Source organism: Aythya marila (genome assembly GCF_965140915.1).
Source record: "Aythya marila genome assembly, chromosome: 1".
Lineage (NCBI taxonomy): Eukaryota > Metazoa > Chordata > Aves > Anseriformes > Anatidae > Aythya > Aythya marila.
Genome location: NC_139042.1, coordinates 11,550,351 through 11,565,604, shown reverse-complemented (window position 1 = coordinate 11,565,604; position 15,254 = coordinate 11,550,351). Strand labels below are relative to the sequence as shown.

Here is a 15,254-nt window from a genome sequence, read left to right as displayed (position 1 = left end):
TTCAGCCTGATTTCCTTCAGATAAAGATGATCTTGCTAAAATCCTGCTCTTGCAGCTTGGCAAAGCTCTCTGCTTTACAGACTCACTGATTTCATGCCCACACCTTCTAACTGATGGCACCTACCTACCGTGGGGCCTTTCATTAGCAGCTGTGAAAAACACAGGAGATACAGCCTAAGGTCAATGAAGTACGACTTTTTCATCTTAGCACGGGGTGTGAAAAGCTCAGAAAACTGTTTAAAAAAATCCTCCTGGGGACTGAACATACTCACACTAGAGAAGCGAGGAAAGAAACGTGTTTATACATTTATTATATACAATATTAAGGCACAAGTTTCAACAGCAAAGAATGAGAAATCTTTGGCTGACCAACAATATCAATATTTGCTGTGGGTGACACATAACGTTCTTCGTTTACCCACCTATGTACAAATAACCCTCCAGCTGTACAACGCTGTACACCAACTTCTCTATACAACCAACAATAAAAAACGACAGTATTTTACAACTAGTCACCGACGTCACCTGGAATGGCTACAGCACGGTTTCTCAAAACACCACACAGGTCAAGGAGCTGGGAGAACCAGTACAGATGGAGCTGCACCGCTCTGCTGAGGGGCTGGTTTGTGGCAGCTGTGCTCCATGCACGTCCTGCCAGTGCTCAGGCTGCGGGGGGGACCCCTGCGCCTTCAGACCTTCCCTCCAGAAAAGCTGAAATCTCCTGAGGTCAGTTAAATTGAGGAGAAGGAACCTGTATGTTTATCTGAGCTGTGAATCTGAAAAATTTGCCCGCATTGTGCTTGTAATAGATGGTTTCCCCTATGTGAACACGTATGTGAGCAGCACCAGTTGGAAACGCACCTTTAGACACCCAGAACTGGAGGGCCCGTTGTCTCCACGAGGAGGAGGAGGAGTGTGATGCTCTAGCTGACTTTGAGGAGCAGAGCTGCACCGCTACGAAACACATCATGCACACTGCTCCTGCCGGACCCCTAGCTGTCTGCCTGGACAGGAATCATTAAATAGCATCATCAAAAGAAATAATACAGCCAGTCATACAACGCTGAGGGACTTCCAAGCAGCTGGGTATCCTCCTTTCTCGGAGAAAGATGGGGAAATACTCACTACTGTTTAACTCCTGTTCCTTTGCTCTGTCACCCTCCTGCCCAGCTCCCTTGTGGGAGGGTGACCGCGGTGGGTCGGGGGGTGCTGGAGCCTGCAGCCAGCCACAGCCACACACAGACCCGGCTTTTATGCAAACGTTTACAACATTTAAATTAACTTCAGAGAAAAAAAAAATAAAAATTATTTTACAAGGCATATATTAAGCAGGGTAACATCTTCAAAGGGTTTTACACATTTGGTTTTGCAGAGCTGGTAATACTCGGAACACACGATTCTCCTTACACAGCCTACTTAGCGCTACTGCAGCTAAACAAGTGCAAAACTCAGCGACACCGACGGACGTCTAACTCTAGGTACACACACGAGTAAGTGCATAGCTTTAGCACAGAAATTTAGTTTTTAAATAATGGTCTCTCTCAGCCACGCAGCATTGAGCGCAGGGCTCTAGCACCTGCCGGCTTTGAGCTTGCAAGGACTTCAGTTTTCAGCAAAAGCAGCGTTTAAAGTGCCTGGTGTGTTCACAGGAGTGTGTTCACTCTGTTTCGATGCCTACAGGAAGGGACGACCTCGAGCCGGTCCTGAGCACACGGCCACTTCCAGCCACATGAGCACCCATCGCTTCTCCACTTCAGGCAGCTTCACACCAAATCCCATCACCCTTTTCCCAAAGCCAAATTCTTCCTAATGTCATTGGAAGATTTAGGAAGACAAAAAGCAACATCAAAATCCCTCAAAGAGGAACATTTCCCTGTCGGCATTTGCAATATAGGAAGCAAAACGTGTTATGAGTAACACTGCCGGTGAGCTGGCTGTCTCACAGTTGCCACCTCTTAGAGAAATCAGGGACTGAGCTGAAAAGGAGCAATTGTCCTGGGTGAAACAAGGTGAAAAGAGACTGCAGCTCAGCACACAGAACGGGTGATGCTTCCCGGTGTACAGAAGGGATTGCTTCAGCCCCTGCTGAAGGAGCTCCTGTCCTCCCCCGCCTTCATCCTCCATGGGAATTCCAGCAAACAACTGCTCCTACCAAAAAAAGAAGCCTTAGCAAGCTCTGAGTTTGCAAGACCCGAATATTTGCACTGCAATCCAGCTCCAAGAGTAACATTTGTCCAGCCAGGAGCGAGGCACCTGACCTGCATGTCCAGGAAAACCACACCACACCACTTCAAAGGAATACTTACAAGAACCTGCCGTGTACATCTACAGACCAACGCTTCACTAAAACTCAGCAGTGAATACTTTTAAGAAATGAACCAATACTGAGGAAGATGCAAGTTTCTCCTGTTATTTTCAGAAACTCGTACGGCCCCAAAAGAGCCAAGATTTTGCTCTTGTCCTGGCTGCAGAGGCAGTAAACCAAAACGGCCCCATGCACCCAGTCTGTAACTTAGCCCCTTTCTCTTTAAACCAGAAAATGCAGTTTCCTCTTTCCTCGATGATCACCTTCTCAAGCCACCTGCAGTTTTCCATGTCCCTTTCTGCTCAGAAAGTCCCAGACATTCATTTCATCTTTCCTCTTCGGTGCTCTTTACTTCTCACCCAGTCCCAAGTCTCAACGTAGCAGACCCAAGCTTCATTTCAGGCACAAACTTTCTCCGTCCTTCTTCAAATTCTCCCAGTTCGTTTGTAAGGTTGGCACACCGACAACATCCTCGGGCCTGGAGGTATGCCCATGACACCCCAGAGACGCCATCCTCTGCTCAGATGAGGACTTCCATCATGTCTGTGTCTGGAAACTCGGGCTTGTGGAGCAAGCTGCTCACCCTGCCTTTGCTGTCGGGCGGCTTCCCATGGCTGGAGTTCTCTGCAATGGAAACAAGGGAAACAGGGTCAGTCCTCAGCTCAAATTCAACAGCAAATTGTTTGAAGCAAACAGAAAACCATTCTTGGGGGAACAATGGGGTGGAAGGCTTGGGGCACAACTATATGTCCTAAAGACTGAAAGCCAGATTTGCTCAGGAGGCCTGGAATATGTAATCCTGAATTCCCTGCACAATGATGAAGTATCACTGATAACAGCAGGTTTGTCGGTGTGCACAGACCCCAAGGTAGGCATAAAAATGGCATTTAAGAGAAACAGACAAAAGCATCCTTTAAAAAGTGTTTATGTATGTCCCTAGAGAGAAGCAGGCATCTGTGGAGAGTCTGCATCACTTCAGCAGCTTATTACTTATTATCTGATCCGTGCTAACTCTGCACGTCTGCATTCCTGTTCTGCTTCAGGTACAAAATCCGGGAGTTTGAAACAACATGAAGGCAGTACACAAATAATCGGGTGGGTGTTTTAATCTAAAATATATTATTTTACCAGTGAAACAGGCTAACTACACGTGTATGGCCAATTATGATAATCTATGATACATTTTGTCAGCTATTTATTTTTATCATCACAGTTCACGGCATTGTCTGCTTCACCAAGAAGGACTCTCATTTCTTAAAACAGAGAAAAGCTTGAAAGGCTAATTTATGGCTTCCTGGGAACAAACTCCGGTCTGAATGGTATGAAACACACTAATCCAGTGTTGCAAGTAATTAGAGGTATTTAGCTCTACCAGTGATATATGTGTAGTTCCTAGGGGGGGAGACATGTTTTTGAGAACAGATAAATACTCAGGAAAATGGCTTGTTCAAAACAGCATTTGTAAAATAAATGTTTCCCCTTGCTGTGGTCGCAAACCAGCAGTTTCCATTTTTCAAAAATAATTAAAATCATATTTCTTCACCAAAACCAACCAAACAACAAGACATTCTCTGTTTTCTCCTTGTATTTTCCCCCCAGGCTTCCTTCAAAACCTCGGTGGTGCTCTCACGAACAATGATTGAAGCTGAGAAACAAGACGGGGCTGACTGCATGAACAGGTACAGAGTGTTTTCAGGTGTGAAACCCTGTGATCTCGTCCATGATTGATTTTTATCTCCGGCAGCATGCGTAATTACTACATTTGTCAGAAACTCTGCCTGCCGCAGATGAGCAGAACCTTATAAAAGCTGCCAGGGACCGAACTCTGCCCGCCAGACTGGGCAGCGTTGGAAACTCCCCTCCCTTTAATTTTTCCTCCATCAACACCGGGGTGTCTCGGGGAACGTGCACATCCCTGCAGCCCCGCGGGGGGGTCCAGCAGCACTCACCCAGTTTCTCGCCTGCTGGCCGTGCCCCCGGGGGCCGTGGAGCAGGGCTGTGTGTCGGGGTGGTGCCCAGCCGGCCCCGGCCAGGGAAGGAGGCGGTGGCGGGCCAGAAGAGCTCGGCGCTTTTGTCGGTCTGGGTGCTGTTGTCTTTGCTGCCCGTCTTCGCGTGGGAGGCTGCTGGCACCGGTGTGCACGACAAGGAGGGCAGCGGAGGAGGCAGCGAGGGGCCCGGCGGGTGGTCGTGGTGCTCCTTCCCCAGGAGCAGGCCTGAAAACACACCCAGCTCAGTCACATCCCGGCCCAGATTCAAGTGCTGTCCCCACGTCCCACCCCACAGCTACAAGGTGCTGGTCTGGACATGCCTCCAGCCCTCTCTGCTTATTTCTTCCCTGCGTGATACTCTTTTTCCTGACACCCACACAGTACTTTCCCAGGCCAGATGTGCTTTTCTGCAAACACAGCCCTTGGGGAGCAGTGCCCTGTCCTACATCCCCTTCTGCATCCCCAGCAGTGCCCCCGTCCCAGGCATCCCTCTGCACCCCCAAACGTGGCCCCAAACCATTGCACTTGTTTCCCCACTCAGCTGCCACATCCCATCATGAACTCCTACCCAAAGGGATGCTCACCCTCTTGTTTAGCTTTAATCAAAACTTTTTTTCTGGTCTTCCAGAAAGTTTCAGACATCAACTACTTGTGTCTAGGAGTCTTTCCCCAGACCATGGCTTTCTATAATCAGTGCAGAACAGCTTAATATGATTAAAAATACAGTTAAGATATGAAGCAAGGTGAAAAATGGACTAGGTTTCGACTTTGGCACAAGGACAATACCACAGCCATGGGCACTCCTGCGAAGCTCAGGCAGAAGGATTACCACAAAGCGATGAATGAGCCAAAGCTTGCCCAAAATGACACTCACCTATGCTTCCCTTCCAGATCTTCTCTTCCTTCTTCTCCTCAGCTATCTGGTTGCTGGTCAGCGAGGTCTGGCGCGAATGCGTGCCCGCGGCAGCAGCGATGGAGGGCACGGACCGAGCAGGTCGCAGGCTGGCGCTGTCGACTTTTCCGGGATCCTTACGTGAGCGCTGCTGAAGGACCTTGATCATGGCATCCTTCTCGATTATTTTTGCATGGAGATTCTTTATTCTGCCAAAATACAAATGCTCTGCTTACGGGGATGGATATTGAGCTTATACAGGCAGTAGTTGGCACCCTAAGGGAGCAGGACCAGTCTGTAGGGACGTGCCTTGCTGCTCTGTCATCTCCACTTGTGAGTGACTTGGACAAGGCAGCTCCCACCAGGTCCTCCGAGGGCTAATGATGGGTTAAACGAACCCACCTATTGCTGTGGCTTTACCAGAGCAGCAGCAACGAGAGCAATATCCCGACTGCTCTGCGGATTGCTACCTCCACTGACATAATACAAAAACACAAGCAACATTCCCCCATTGCTGTCAAATCTGGAATCCCGTGCTTGGCGGGCTGCCACAGGGAGGGGTTTGCCTGAGTAAGTATTATCTGAATTAAAATCCTGAGTTAACCTCATAATTCGGGCCTGTTGGCAGCTGCAGTAAAGCTCTGCTGCTGCCGAAGCGACTGAAAAAGTTCCCTTTGGTTCCTGTAACAGCTGGGCTGGGCTCCTTGTTTCCACTAAACTCTGCAGAAACCATCTGCCTGTGGTGTGCAGAGCCGAGCAAAGCTCCCTGTGCTTTTCTAATACAGACCTAAAGACTCTCTAAGCACACAAAAATGATTATCTGAGACTTTTCTCCGGGCATTATTAACACCAAATCATACTGAAAGGGCCTGAAACTACATTAAAAACAAAACAAAAAACTTGTACGTATAAAATATGATAGTCAAAGGACTGTATCTTTACTGCGAAAGCAAACGCAGCTCCATTTTGTGAAGCAGTGAAAGCTAAAATGCCATGTCTGGAAAGCATATACCTAAAGGGAGATAGACAGCAACTTAACGTTGGCTTTAGTTTTCACAATCAGATGTCTAATTTGCAATGAAAACACCAGATCCTAATCTATCTTTAATGAAGCCAATGGCAAAATTCCATTGCTTCACTGGAAGCAGGATTAGCTTGCATGTGTGAGTGGAAAACATAAAATAAACCCAGTAAAAACAATCATTTACATTTTCCACAAGCAACAAATATTCTGCTTTATAAAATTGTCTGCAGACTTGTCATTCTGCGGCAAAGCCAAAAATGAAGAACAGATTTTAAGTAATTTTTCATTAAAAAAAAACAGGGAAATGCACAGCCATTCTCAAGGGATTTTTACTGATCAAAAGGCCACTTTTCACCAGAAAAAAAAAAAAGCAAGGAATTATAAATGGTGCTGAGTATGTAGCCACATGCCTATTTGTGTGCTGAAAATGGGGAAGTGTCTGTGCCAAGGAATGTTACTCTTGCTGATTGCCTGTATCCTAAAAAGTTTACTTTATACCTTTTACTACTGGAAAACAGCTTTTTTAGCAGTGCTTTTGGTGCTAAATCCTGCAGGCTTGTTCCTAAATGCCAGTGTGAACATCCCCCTGCTCGGATGTGTGAAACAGAGCATCGAGAAAACAAGCAGGCGACTTCCAAAGGAGTGAAGAGGAAGGAAAACGCAGATGCTTGTGTTGCTGATTATGTAGGAGTGGGATTACAACTTCAGCTTTTACAACCAGACCCGCTCGTTTCCAGAGGGGGATTTTCAATGAGATTAAGCAAGCATTTAGCTTCCTCCCAGGCCAACACATTTTAATATGAGAACTGCCTCTGTTTGTCAAGAAGGTGATTTTTGGCACAAAGAAGGCTTAACTGCAGTTAGGGGGGGAAATATCTAAGGACAGCAACTATTTAATCACTGCCTTTATGCTGAGGAGCCTGAATCATAGCGGAGCTAAGCCCATCCTTCCCAGGGGTGCATGCAGGAACCCGAGGGCATCCTGCCCTATTTGCACAACCCCCAGCTGCAGCCAGGTGGGGTGACCCCGTCCCCAACCCCACAGCGAGCTGGCGCGGGCCCTTACGTGTACTCCATGTCCTGGCACCGCCGGTTGGCCTGCACGATCTCCTCCTCCTCCTGCCAGCCCCGCACCTCCAGCGCGCTCTCGCCGTAGCTGCCGTTGCGCGAGTGGCTCGGGGCCGAGGCGTCCCTGGCAAAGCGGTGAGACACGGTGAGGGGGGAGGACCACGGGGTCGGGCCCTGCAGCCACGAGGGCGGCTTCTGCAAGGCAGCTTGGTGCTTGCAAAGAAAAAAACCCAATCCTGTGTTTGAAGAGCGAGCTAGCAAGGGTTGGTTATCAAACTGGACGGCTGCCTGGTTGTCTTGCCACGGTCTACTCTTGGCTGAGATCATTAATGCCATTCACAATTGGGATCAAGGGGACTCACTCACTGGGGAAATGGTCCCAAGTCTCCAAGACTGCATCGCAAATGAGAAGCAAAATGGTAGGAAGGTGAAAAATAGCACAGGAATTGCTGTCTAGACTGGAGAGCAAGAGGAACTATCATACCGGGACATGCACTCAATCACATTTAGTAAGGCAAGTCTCTTCCTGGGATGTATTCAGGGGATTTGGCTCTGAAGAAACTCAGCGAGAGGTTAATTATCCCGACCCCCTCATTGCTGGAAGCCTTGCTGCAATATGTTGTGTGCTTTGGGGCACCGTGCGTGCAGACAGACAACCTGGAGACAACCCAGACAAAAGCACTGGGAAAGGGAAGGGGTTTACTACATGGCTGAAGGAAGGGAGCTTAGCTCAGGCCAGGGAAGACACACGAGGGGATATGTGTCTTGCACTATGTACGAGGCTGTTACGAGGTCGCCAGTGATCTGTTGTTCATCATGTACACCTGAGAAGGACAAGAATAAATCGACCTAATCTGCAGCCAAGAGGTTTAGTTTCGATATTAGGAGAACCTCTTTAATTTGAAGCTTAATGATAAACTTTTGGATAGGGCCAGAAGGGTAAATCCTGCTGCATGTCACAGGCGTACCGCCAGGGACGGATGCATTCACCTTGCCGGAGCCTCTCAGGGGAAGGCAAAGCAAAACCCAGCTTGGAGAAAACACCCATCCCTTGTTTTCTACTGCAAACAGAGAACTGCCCGTTCCCGTTAACATCTCACCTCTCCGTCGCAGCCGTGGCTGCGGCGTTCATGGCGAAGTGCCTGATGGTGCTCTCCTCCAGGTACTTCTGCTCCCACTTGGTCATGTCGGCTTCCAGAGCCAGGATCCGCTCCTCCTTCTCCCGCACCAGCTCCATCAGCGCCGGGGCGTTGTGCTCCGGGAGGCTGTTTGCCTGGTAGCTTCCCTGCCTCTGCCGGGAAAAACAGCCATGGATACTCACCCTGATGAGTACAGGAGATACCAGACCCCTTTTTTTTCCCACAGCACACAGCTCAAGACTTACAGAGGGCTCCTCGTCCCACAGCGAATTTCAGAGACAAAGGGTTGCAACCATGGAGGTGTAAATGGCCCCGTCTGGAGTTCCTGGCACTGGGACACCTTGGCCGTCCCCTCAAAATGAGGCTGGTGCTACACGAGGGGACTGCCGTGCCTCTAAGAGCTGTGGTGTCAAAGTGGGCTCAGCTGTGCTAAAAGGGTCAGGGGCAATCCCAGGCTAAGCCCCAGGGTTGGTATCGGAGCCTGACCTGGTGTGCAAACACCAGCACCCACCTCTCAGGTGCCAGCTGCAGGGGCTTGGCTGCCCCCTGCATACACGTGGGTTTTGTGGGATGCCCCAAGCCAAGGGAAAAGGTAGGAAAAAGAAGCAATAAAAGAAGCAATAAAAGAAGCAATAAAGCTTCAGAGGGTATTCTTCTCGCTGGGGCTTCATCACACGGCTGGGTGGTGCTCGGCACGGGGAGGCAGTTATTACCAGAGGGTTTAGGTGTGAAAATATAACAGAAAAAGGTGGTGTGTAACCTAGCTACAGCACAACAGAGAACGTGAGTTACAACAGCAGCTGGGAAAATACCCCAGGCACGGATTCATGCCTGTCTCTTCTGGCACATTTCGGCTCTAAGGTGCCTTCAGGAGGTGCTCTGTGTGGGCAGCAGGTGACTTCCCACCCGGCTGGGCAGGAGATCCCCAGAGGCTGCGAGGTGGCTCCCGGGGGATGCTGAATGCAGCTCACCAACCCTTCAGATCTACACTGCGAGGGAAGCACTCAGCCAGGCAGGATTTAGCGCGGGCACTTCATTACAGCACCTCCGCTGCCCCTGTAGCTGCCTCGAGCTTCTTCCTTTGAAGAAGCAGAAGATCCAGCCCAGGGGAAGTTGGCTGGATGAGCCCACGGCAGAGGGACAGGCATGGAGCTGTGTCAGAAGTCAGCAGAAGGAAATGTTGTTTTTCAATAAAAATACAAGGGATTTGTTACTCTCCACGGTGCACAATACTGTGCTAGAGGGGAACCTGTGTCTCAGGAGCAGCAGCTTTGCATCTCTGCCCCACCAGGAATTTCCACTGGTGAAGCAGGTCCCTGGCACACGCCATCCCAGCAGAGCAGGGGCTGCAGCAGATATAACTCTGACAGCTCAGAGCAGACAGCTCTGAACTAAAAAGTTGGAGTGTTTTGAAGCAACGTGGTTTGTTGCAGCGTTGTGGCTCACAAAGTATAAAACATAAAAGTAAAAAATGCCCCAACACCTCCCCCTCGACACTGATGTGAGAGGTGAAATCAAAGAACCTTTCTTCTTAAAACTTCCTGAAGGGGATGGGTGCAGGCGTTTGGGAACTATGGCAACCTAAAATGCAGTTGCTAATTGCAGTTCTAAAAAAAAAACTATGAAGGAATCGGTAAGTTAGAGAATTTTGGAGGGGCAAAAATAAGCAGACAAAGCCTGAATTCCCATGGCAAAGACTTAGGTGAGAGTCCATCCCAATTACTTAATCTATCAATTTGTCCTTCTGTTCCAGCCCAGAAAGCAAAGCCTTTTCTAGTTCTAGTTTTACCCTCACTTGAATTTTAAACATATTTTCTCAAATGATCTTTACACCAGCATCAGCACGTTATATCCCCATGTGATTTCTTTTCTAAAAAGGAGAAGAGCAGGCGAGGAGGCTGGAGTGGATGAGACAGATGCAGAGCACTGACACGGCAGCAAGGGAGAGCCAGGACGGAGGGAAGTGTTCCCAGCGAGGGCCTTGCTGTGGATTAAAGCGAGGGGTGCTGGGGCTGCCCTGCCCCGGGGATGCCGGCTGCAAAGGGGAGGGTTTCAGGTCCAGGCACCCTGACTCTGCAGATCACTGCCTGCCTGCCCACGGAGCGATTTCCCAGCTGCGTCCTGCTGGCAGGGTCAGCCCCTCTGCTTTCTGGCACCGTGAGCTCTCTGTAACAGCTGCCTCGCTCTTCACTCATAGCTCATAAATAAGGCAGGGTGGCTGCGGCAGATACATTTCTTGACAGAGACAGGAGTGAGCCCTTCAGGAGTTACGGCAGCATCGTGCCTTGCTTGTGTTGCTGCTTCGCCCCAGGCGGTGGTTTGATATATGTAGTGCATCTGCTCACATCCCTGCTGCAGCCAGTACTCGTGGATTTGGCACGTGGTGCTGGCCGTAACCTGGAAATCCTCCCCGTGACCTCCTGGTGCTTCCCCTCCCCGTGCCTTTACACAGCTGGCTGGACTTGGGGCTTGGGGATGGGGGAGAGTGTAAGAACTGAGGTGCCCACCCAAAGGGATACCTGCATAAAATACAAGCTTAATGCCTCTCTAACCTATAACCCCTATAAATACCTCTAACCCTATACCTCTGAGGTCACAGGCTGTCAAAAAAAAAAACAACAAAAAAACAACAACAAGGGGACATAAAAAGAAATACAAACCTGCATTTCTAGCCCATTCTGGACTAGACTCAGATCTAATTAATTTATTGTTGATGATGGCACCATTTGTCTCCAGATCTGCTGTGGACAGAGGTCTCTGGAGCCTGGTACATCACCTTTGCCCAGAATTGAGCACAGCCTGAGCAGAGAGTTGCTCCCACCTAACCCCACTTCATCCCACTTTGCTTTTTCAATAGATTTCCCAAAGACCATGGGCTACATCTCCTGCCTGGAGGTACCACAACTTTCCTCTCCTCCTTCAGTGCGGACCTGATGTTGCACAACCTGCAATTTCTGGAGAGAAACCTCTGAGGACATCATCCTCCAGCAGGCAGGGGGAACGGGGACAAAAGGTAGGCAGGGATTTGGCCAAGCCGGCAGGACTTGGCCACATCCAGCAGCCCTGCAGCAGAGTTCCCAAACCAACCACTGAACACCTGGGGTTAAAAGGGAGCAGTTTGGTGAACTGCCCAACGACCTGAAGCCTAGGTCAAGGCGAGTCCCGGCAGGGCTGCCAGCTCCCCGTCCTCACCTGCTGCATCCGCAGCGAGTCCAGCTCCCGCTCCAGGCGCGTGCGCAGCCGCCGCTCCATCTGCTCCCTCTTCTCGCAGGCCGCCTGCAGCTGCGTCAGCGCCTGCTGCAGCTTCTCCACCTTCTCCACGTAGGCCTGCTTCCTGCGCAGCTGCGGGGACAGGGGGTCAGCAGCTCCAGGGGATGGGGCAACCCCCGTCCCGCAGCCAGGACCCCGCGCGCTTGCCCACAAGCAGCCCCCCGAGTGTTTCGGAGCAAGAGGCACCGTGTGGGACGTGTTTTGGGAAAGCACACGGGTCACCCCAGCTAGGAGGCATCACAGGATGGTTTGGGTTGGAAGGGACCTTAAGGACCTCATGGGGTGTCAAAGCCCGTCCTGAAACCAAGCCAAAATCTGGCAGCAGGAGCAGTGGGGTCAGTCTGCTCACCCCATGGGCTGGGGTCCCAGCCTTGGGAAACGCAGGTTCGTGCCTTCTCCTCCAACCTTTGGAATTCTGAATCACGAATTTTGTCACTAACACTGAAAGTTTTGAGGTTTTAGAGCTTCAGGCTTGAGGCTTGGCTTAAACCCCTAACTTGGAGAGGGAGGGTGAATTTGTTTGAACGCTGGATCAGATGAGCATTGCCACCTCCAGTCAGACCCTATCTAAAGTCTGGGGGATAGATTGGGGTGCTCAAGGTCATTGCAGTGATCATCATGATGCTCTTTAGGGCTTCTGGTCTCTTTTTTCTCATGTATTTGAGCACCTGTTTGAGACCTGAGGCTTTTCAGAAGCAAAACAGGAGGCAGAAAAATGCATTAACCCTCATCAGTGCTGGAGACCCACTTGAAATATCAAATGCTAGACATGTACTAGAAGCTGGCTAGGACAGAGCCAAGAAGATATTCTGGTGCCGACCTCTTTTTTAAGTACTTCAATTTTCTTAAAACTCTCCCACCATCCTAAATCCACCCATGTCCCAGATGAAGTGAAATCGTTCATAGCAGAAGAAAAGCTCGGTCAAAGCAAACCTCTGGCTCCCCAGCCAGAGCCAACAACCTGCAGCGTGACCTCCTTAGCCCCGCTGTAATCCAGGCTAATGCTCACAGCTCCTGGGGATCACCACGAAAATTAATGAGATTATAATCCCCACTGGCCTCTGGCAGCAGCAGGGAGATTGCATTCCTCGGGAGCTCCCAGCTTTGCGAGACAGACACGGCGGTGATTTCTTAGTGGACGTGCTATTTTGCAAATAGGAAGGTGCCTGCATCACCTGCCAGCTGTGTGAGCACAGATCTGAGAGCTGAAGTGGGCTCCCCCAGTCCCTCCTCAGCAGCAGACCTCATCCGCTGTGTCCTGCCTGGTGCTGGAGAGCCTGGCTGTACCATGGCAGCCAGAACTGGGCCTTGCAGCAGCCCTTCAAAGCCCAGGGTTCAGAAATTTATGTGTAAGCATCCCTCCGTGTACGGGGGTGAGGCCATGCACACATTTACTGCCTCAGTAATCAATTCAGTTGGAGATATGCAACAAGACAGTTCCCACATTCATAAATTTACAGGAAGGTTCTTGAGCCAATTTTGCCTTTTTTTTTTTTTTTTTTATCCTGCCTTAAGATCTGTAAGCAAATATTTCACCCACGTACATTTAAAAATCAAAGTGTAACATGTTGTCAGTGAAATTAATGGGCTTGCCAATTGAGTGCGCATCTGTGAGGGAGGGAAACTGCAATCAGAAACACATAACTGTAAGCTCTGTTACCTCGCAGAGATGCACTCAAAGAAAGAAACGTCTGGAAGGCACGTCGGGAGGTACCAGGCCACTCTCCTGCTGCCAGGTAGCCTCAGCTCTTCCTAAAACCTGTTGGATGCCTGCCTAATCTGTCTGCAAACCCTGCGGAGGTAGGGACTCCACAACCTCCCCCTGCAAACTACTTCACGGTGTATTTTCCTTTACTGCCTGAAAACTTTTACCCTAATGTTTAATCTGTCTTTCTCTTATGCAATTTACGCAAATTACTTCTTGTTCTGTTTCCAAATTGTGATCTGCTAGAGCAAGAAGCATTTAATGAAACAATTCACACGTTCACAAGATCAGCAACTTGCCTGAACATTGCCCTCAGCCCAGTGATTAGGAAAAAAAAAAAAAAAAAAAAAAAAAAAAAAAGATTAAGAAGAGCTAAGGCCAAAAAGGGGCTGATCCAAACCCGGTCTTGATCAAGCAAGTCTGAGTAGAAACCAGTGGGTCTCATGGAAAAATATCACTGTGAACATAACTCCAGTTTGAGTTACAGAACTCAACTGGAAAAAATCTATGGGTTTGAGTTAAAGATTGTAAGAGATGGAGAATCCACTATCTCCCTAAGTAGGTTGTTTCCATGTTAATTACTCTGACTCTTTACTTTTGGCTTGATTTGCTTAGATTCAGCTCCCAAACACTGCATCTCATTATTTGTTCTGATGTTAAAAAGCCATGTTTAATCTGGCTGACAGCAATCTCTTCTTAATGTTCATGCATATGGACTGGGGCTCAGCCATCCCTTAACTCTAATTGTTCACAGCAAAGAACATCTTCTGGGCCTCAAATAACTTCTACAGCTGTTTCCTGAACCTGCTCCAATTATTCAGTCTTCTCTCTGAAGCGTCACCCAGACACATGATTCCAGCAGCAGTCTCCTAAATGACATGTGGTGGTAATACCACCTACATATTTTTGAATTAAATCCTTCTACTAGCAGACACTCAGGATAATGTAGATTTCCATAGTATGCTATTTTATGTTAATTTGACTCAATAACTGCTGCTTGTTTCTCAAGCCCTGATTTAAAAAGCTTTTAAACTTCATTATTCTGATGCTAGAAGAAATCCGTGTGGATTTACAAACCAGTGCATGAGGCAGAACTCCATTATAATAATATAATTTTTTGTTTGAGAGATTTTTTGATCTCGTATCACAAATTATAGTAAGAACACCTGGTTTGAGAGGAAGGTTCAAAACTTCAGCAATATCTGGCTGCATATATGTCAAATTGAGCTCCCAAACCTGGGGTCTGTTAAAAAGGTGGTTGCATTCACTTGAACTCCCCCTAGAATGATAAATCAGTTAAACACTACCAGGTGGGTCTGCTGAGGCTGAGGCTCTCACTGATAAATTCTGGCAAATACGGTCACATCACCCCTGAATGGTGTCAACCCTTAGGTCTAACATGCCCTGGGCATGGAGTTTACCACCTCCATAGCACCCAACATGCCCCAGGCAGGAGGTCACCACCTCTGTAACATCTAAAACACCTCGAGCAGAAGGTTACCACCCCTGTAACACCTAACATACCCCGGGCATGGGTTTCCCAGGTCTCTAGAGGGGACCATTTGCCCTCTCCTCAGTTTAACTTCTGATCCCTATCCAACAGTGGCACATTTCTGTTGGATGACTAGCTCAGAACTGGCAACCACAAAGCCTTTAGGCACAGAGCCCTAAGGCTGCTGATGTGTTTACCACAGCCCAGCAAGTTCGGGGTAGTTTCTCATCCCACCTGCCTAGAAATCTGCATTTATGCTTCTGCTGCCTTCACCAGTTGCAAAGTGTCACACCACCAGTCCGTGGAGCAGCCAGCAGCTAACCACGCTTCTTCCCATCCCCTGCAGGATGCTGTGATTGCAGGAGCAGGTG

At 49.0% G+C, this 15,254-nt stretch overlaps 1 protein-coding gene across 3 annotated transcripts in view; it reads right to left on the bottom strand.

Annotated features, from left to right (window-relative positions):
• Nucleotides 1-209: 209 nt before the first annotated feature.
• AMOTL1 (angiomotin like 1) overlaps nucleotides 210-15,254 on the bottom strand; it is a 51,607-nt gene continuing 36,562 nt past the window's right edge. For 2 of the 3 annotated variants that reach the window (XM_082777866.1, XM_082777868.1), the window contains 6 exons: nucleotides 11,609-11,758; nucleotides 8,378-8,568; nucleotides 7,276-7,401; nucleotides 5,168-5,394; nucleotides 4,255-4,518; nucleotides 210-2,929 (listed from right to left, as the gene is read on the bottom strand). In XM_082777866.1, the coding sequence (XP_082633992.1) occupies nucleotides 2,826-2,929; nucleotides 4,255-4,518; nucleotides 5,168-5,394; nucleotides 7,276-7,401; nucleotides 8,378-8,568; nucleotides 11,609-11,758 (1,062 nt within the window). In that variant the 3' untranslated portion in view covers nucleotides 210-2,825. The remainder of the gene's footprint in view (nucleotides 2,930-4,254; nucleotides 4,519-5,167; nucleotides 5,395-7,275; nucleotides 7,402-8,377; nucleotides 8,569-11,608; nucleotides 11,759-15,254) is intronic. The other variant, XM_082777867.1, reaches the window with a different exon arrangement.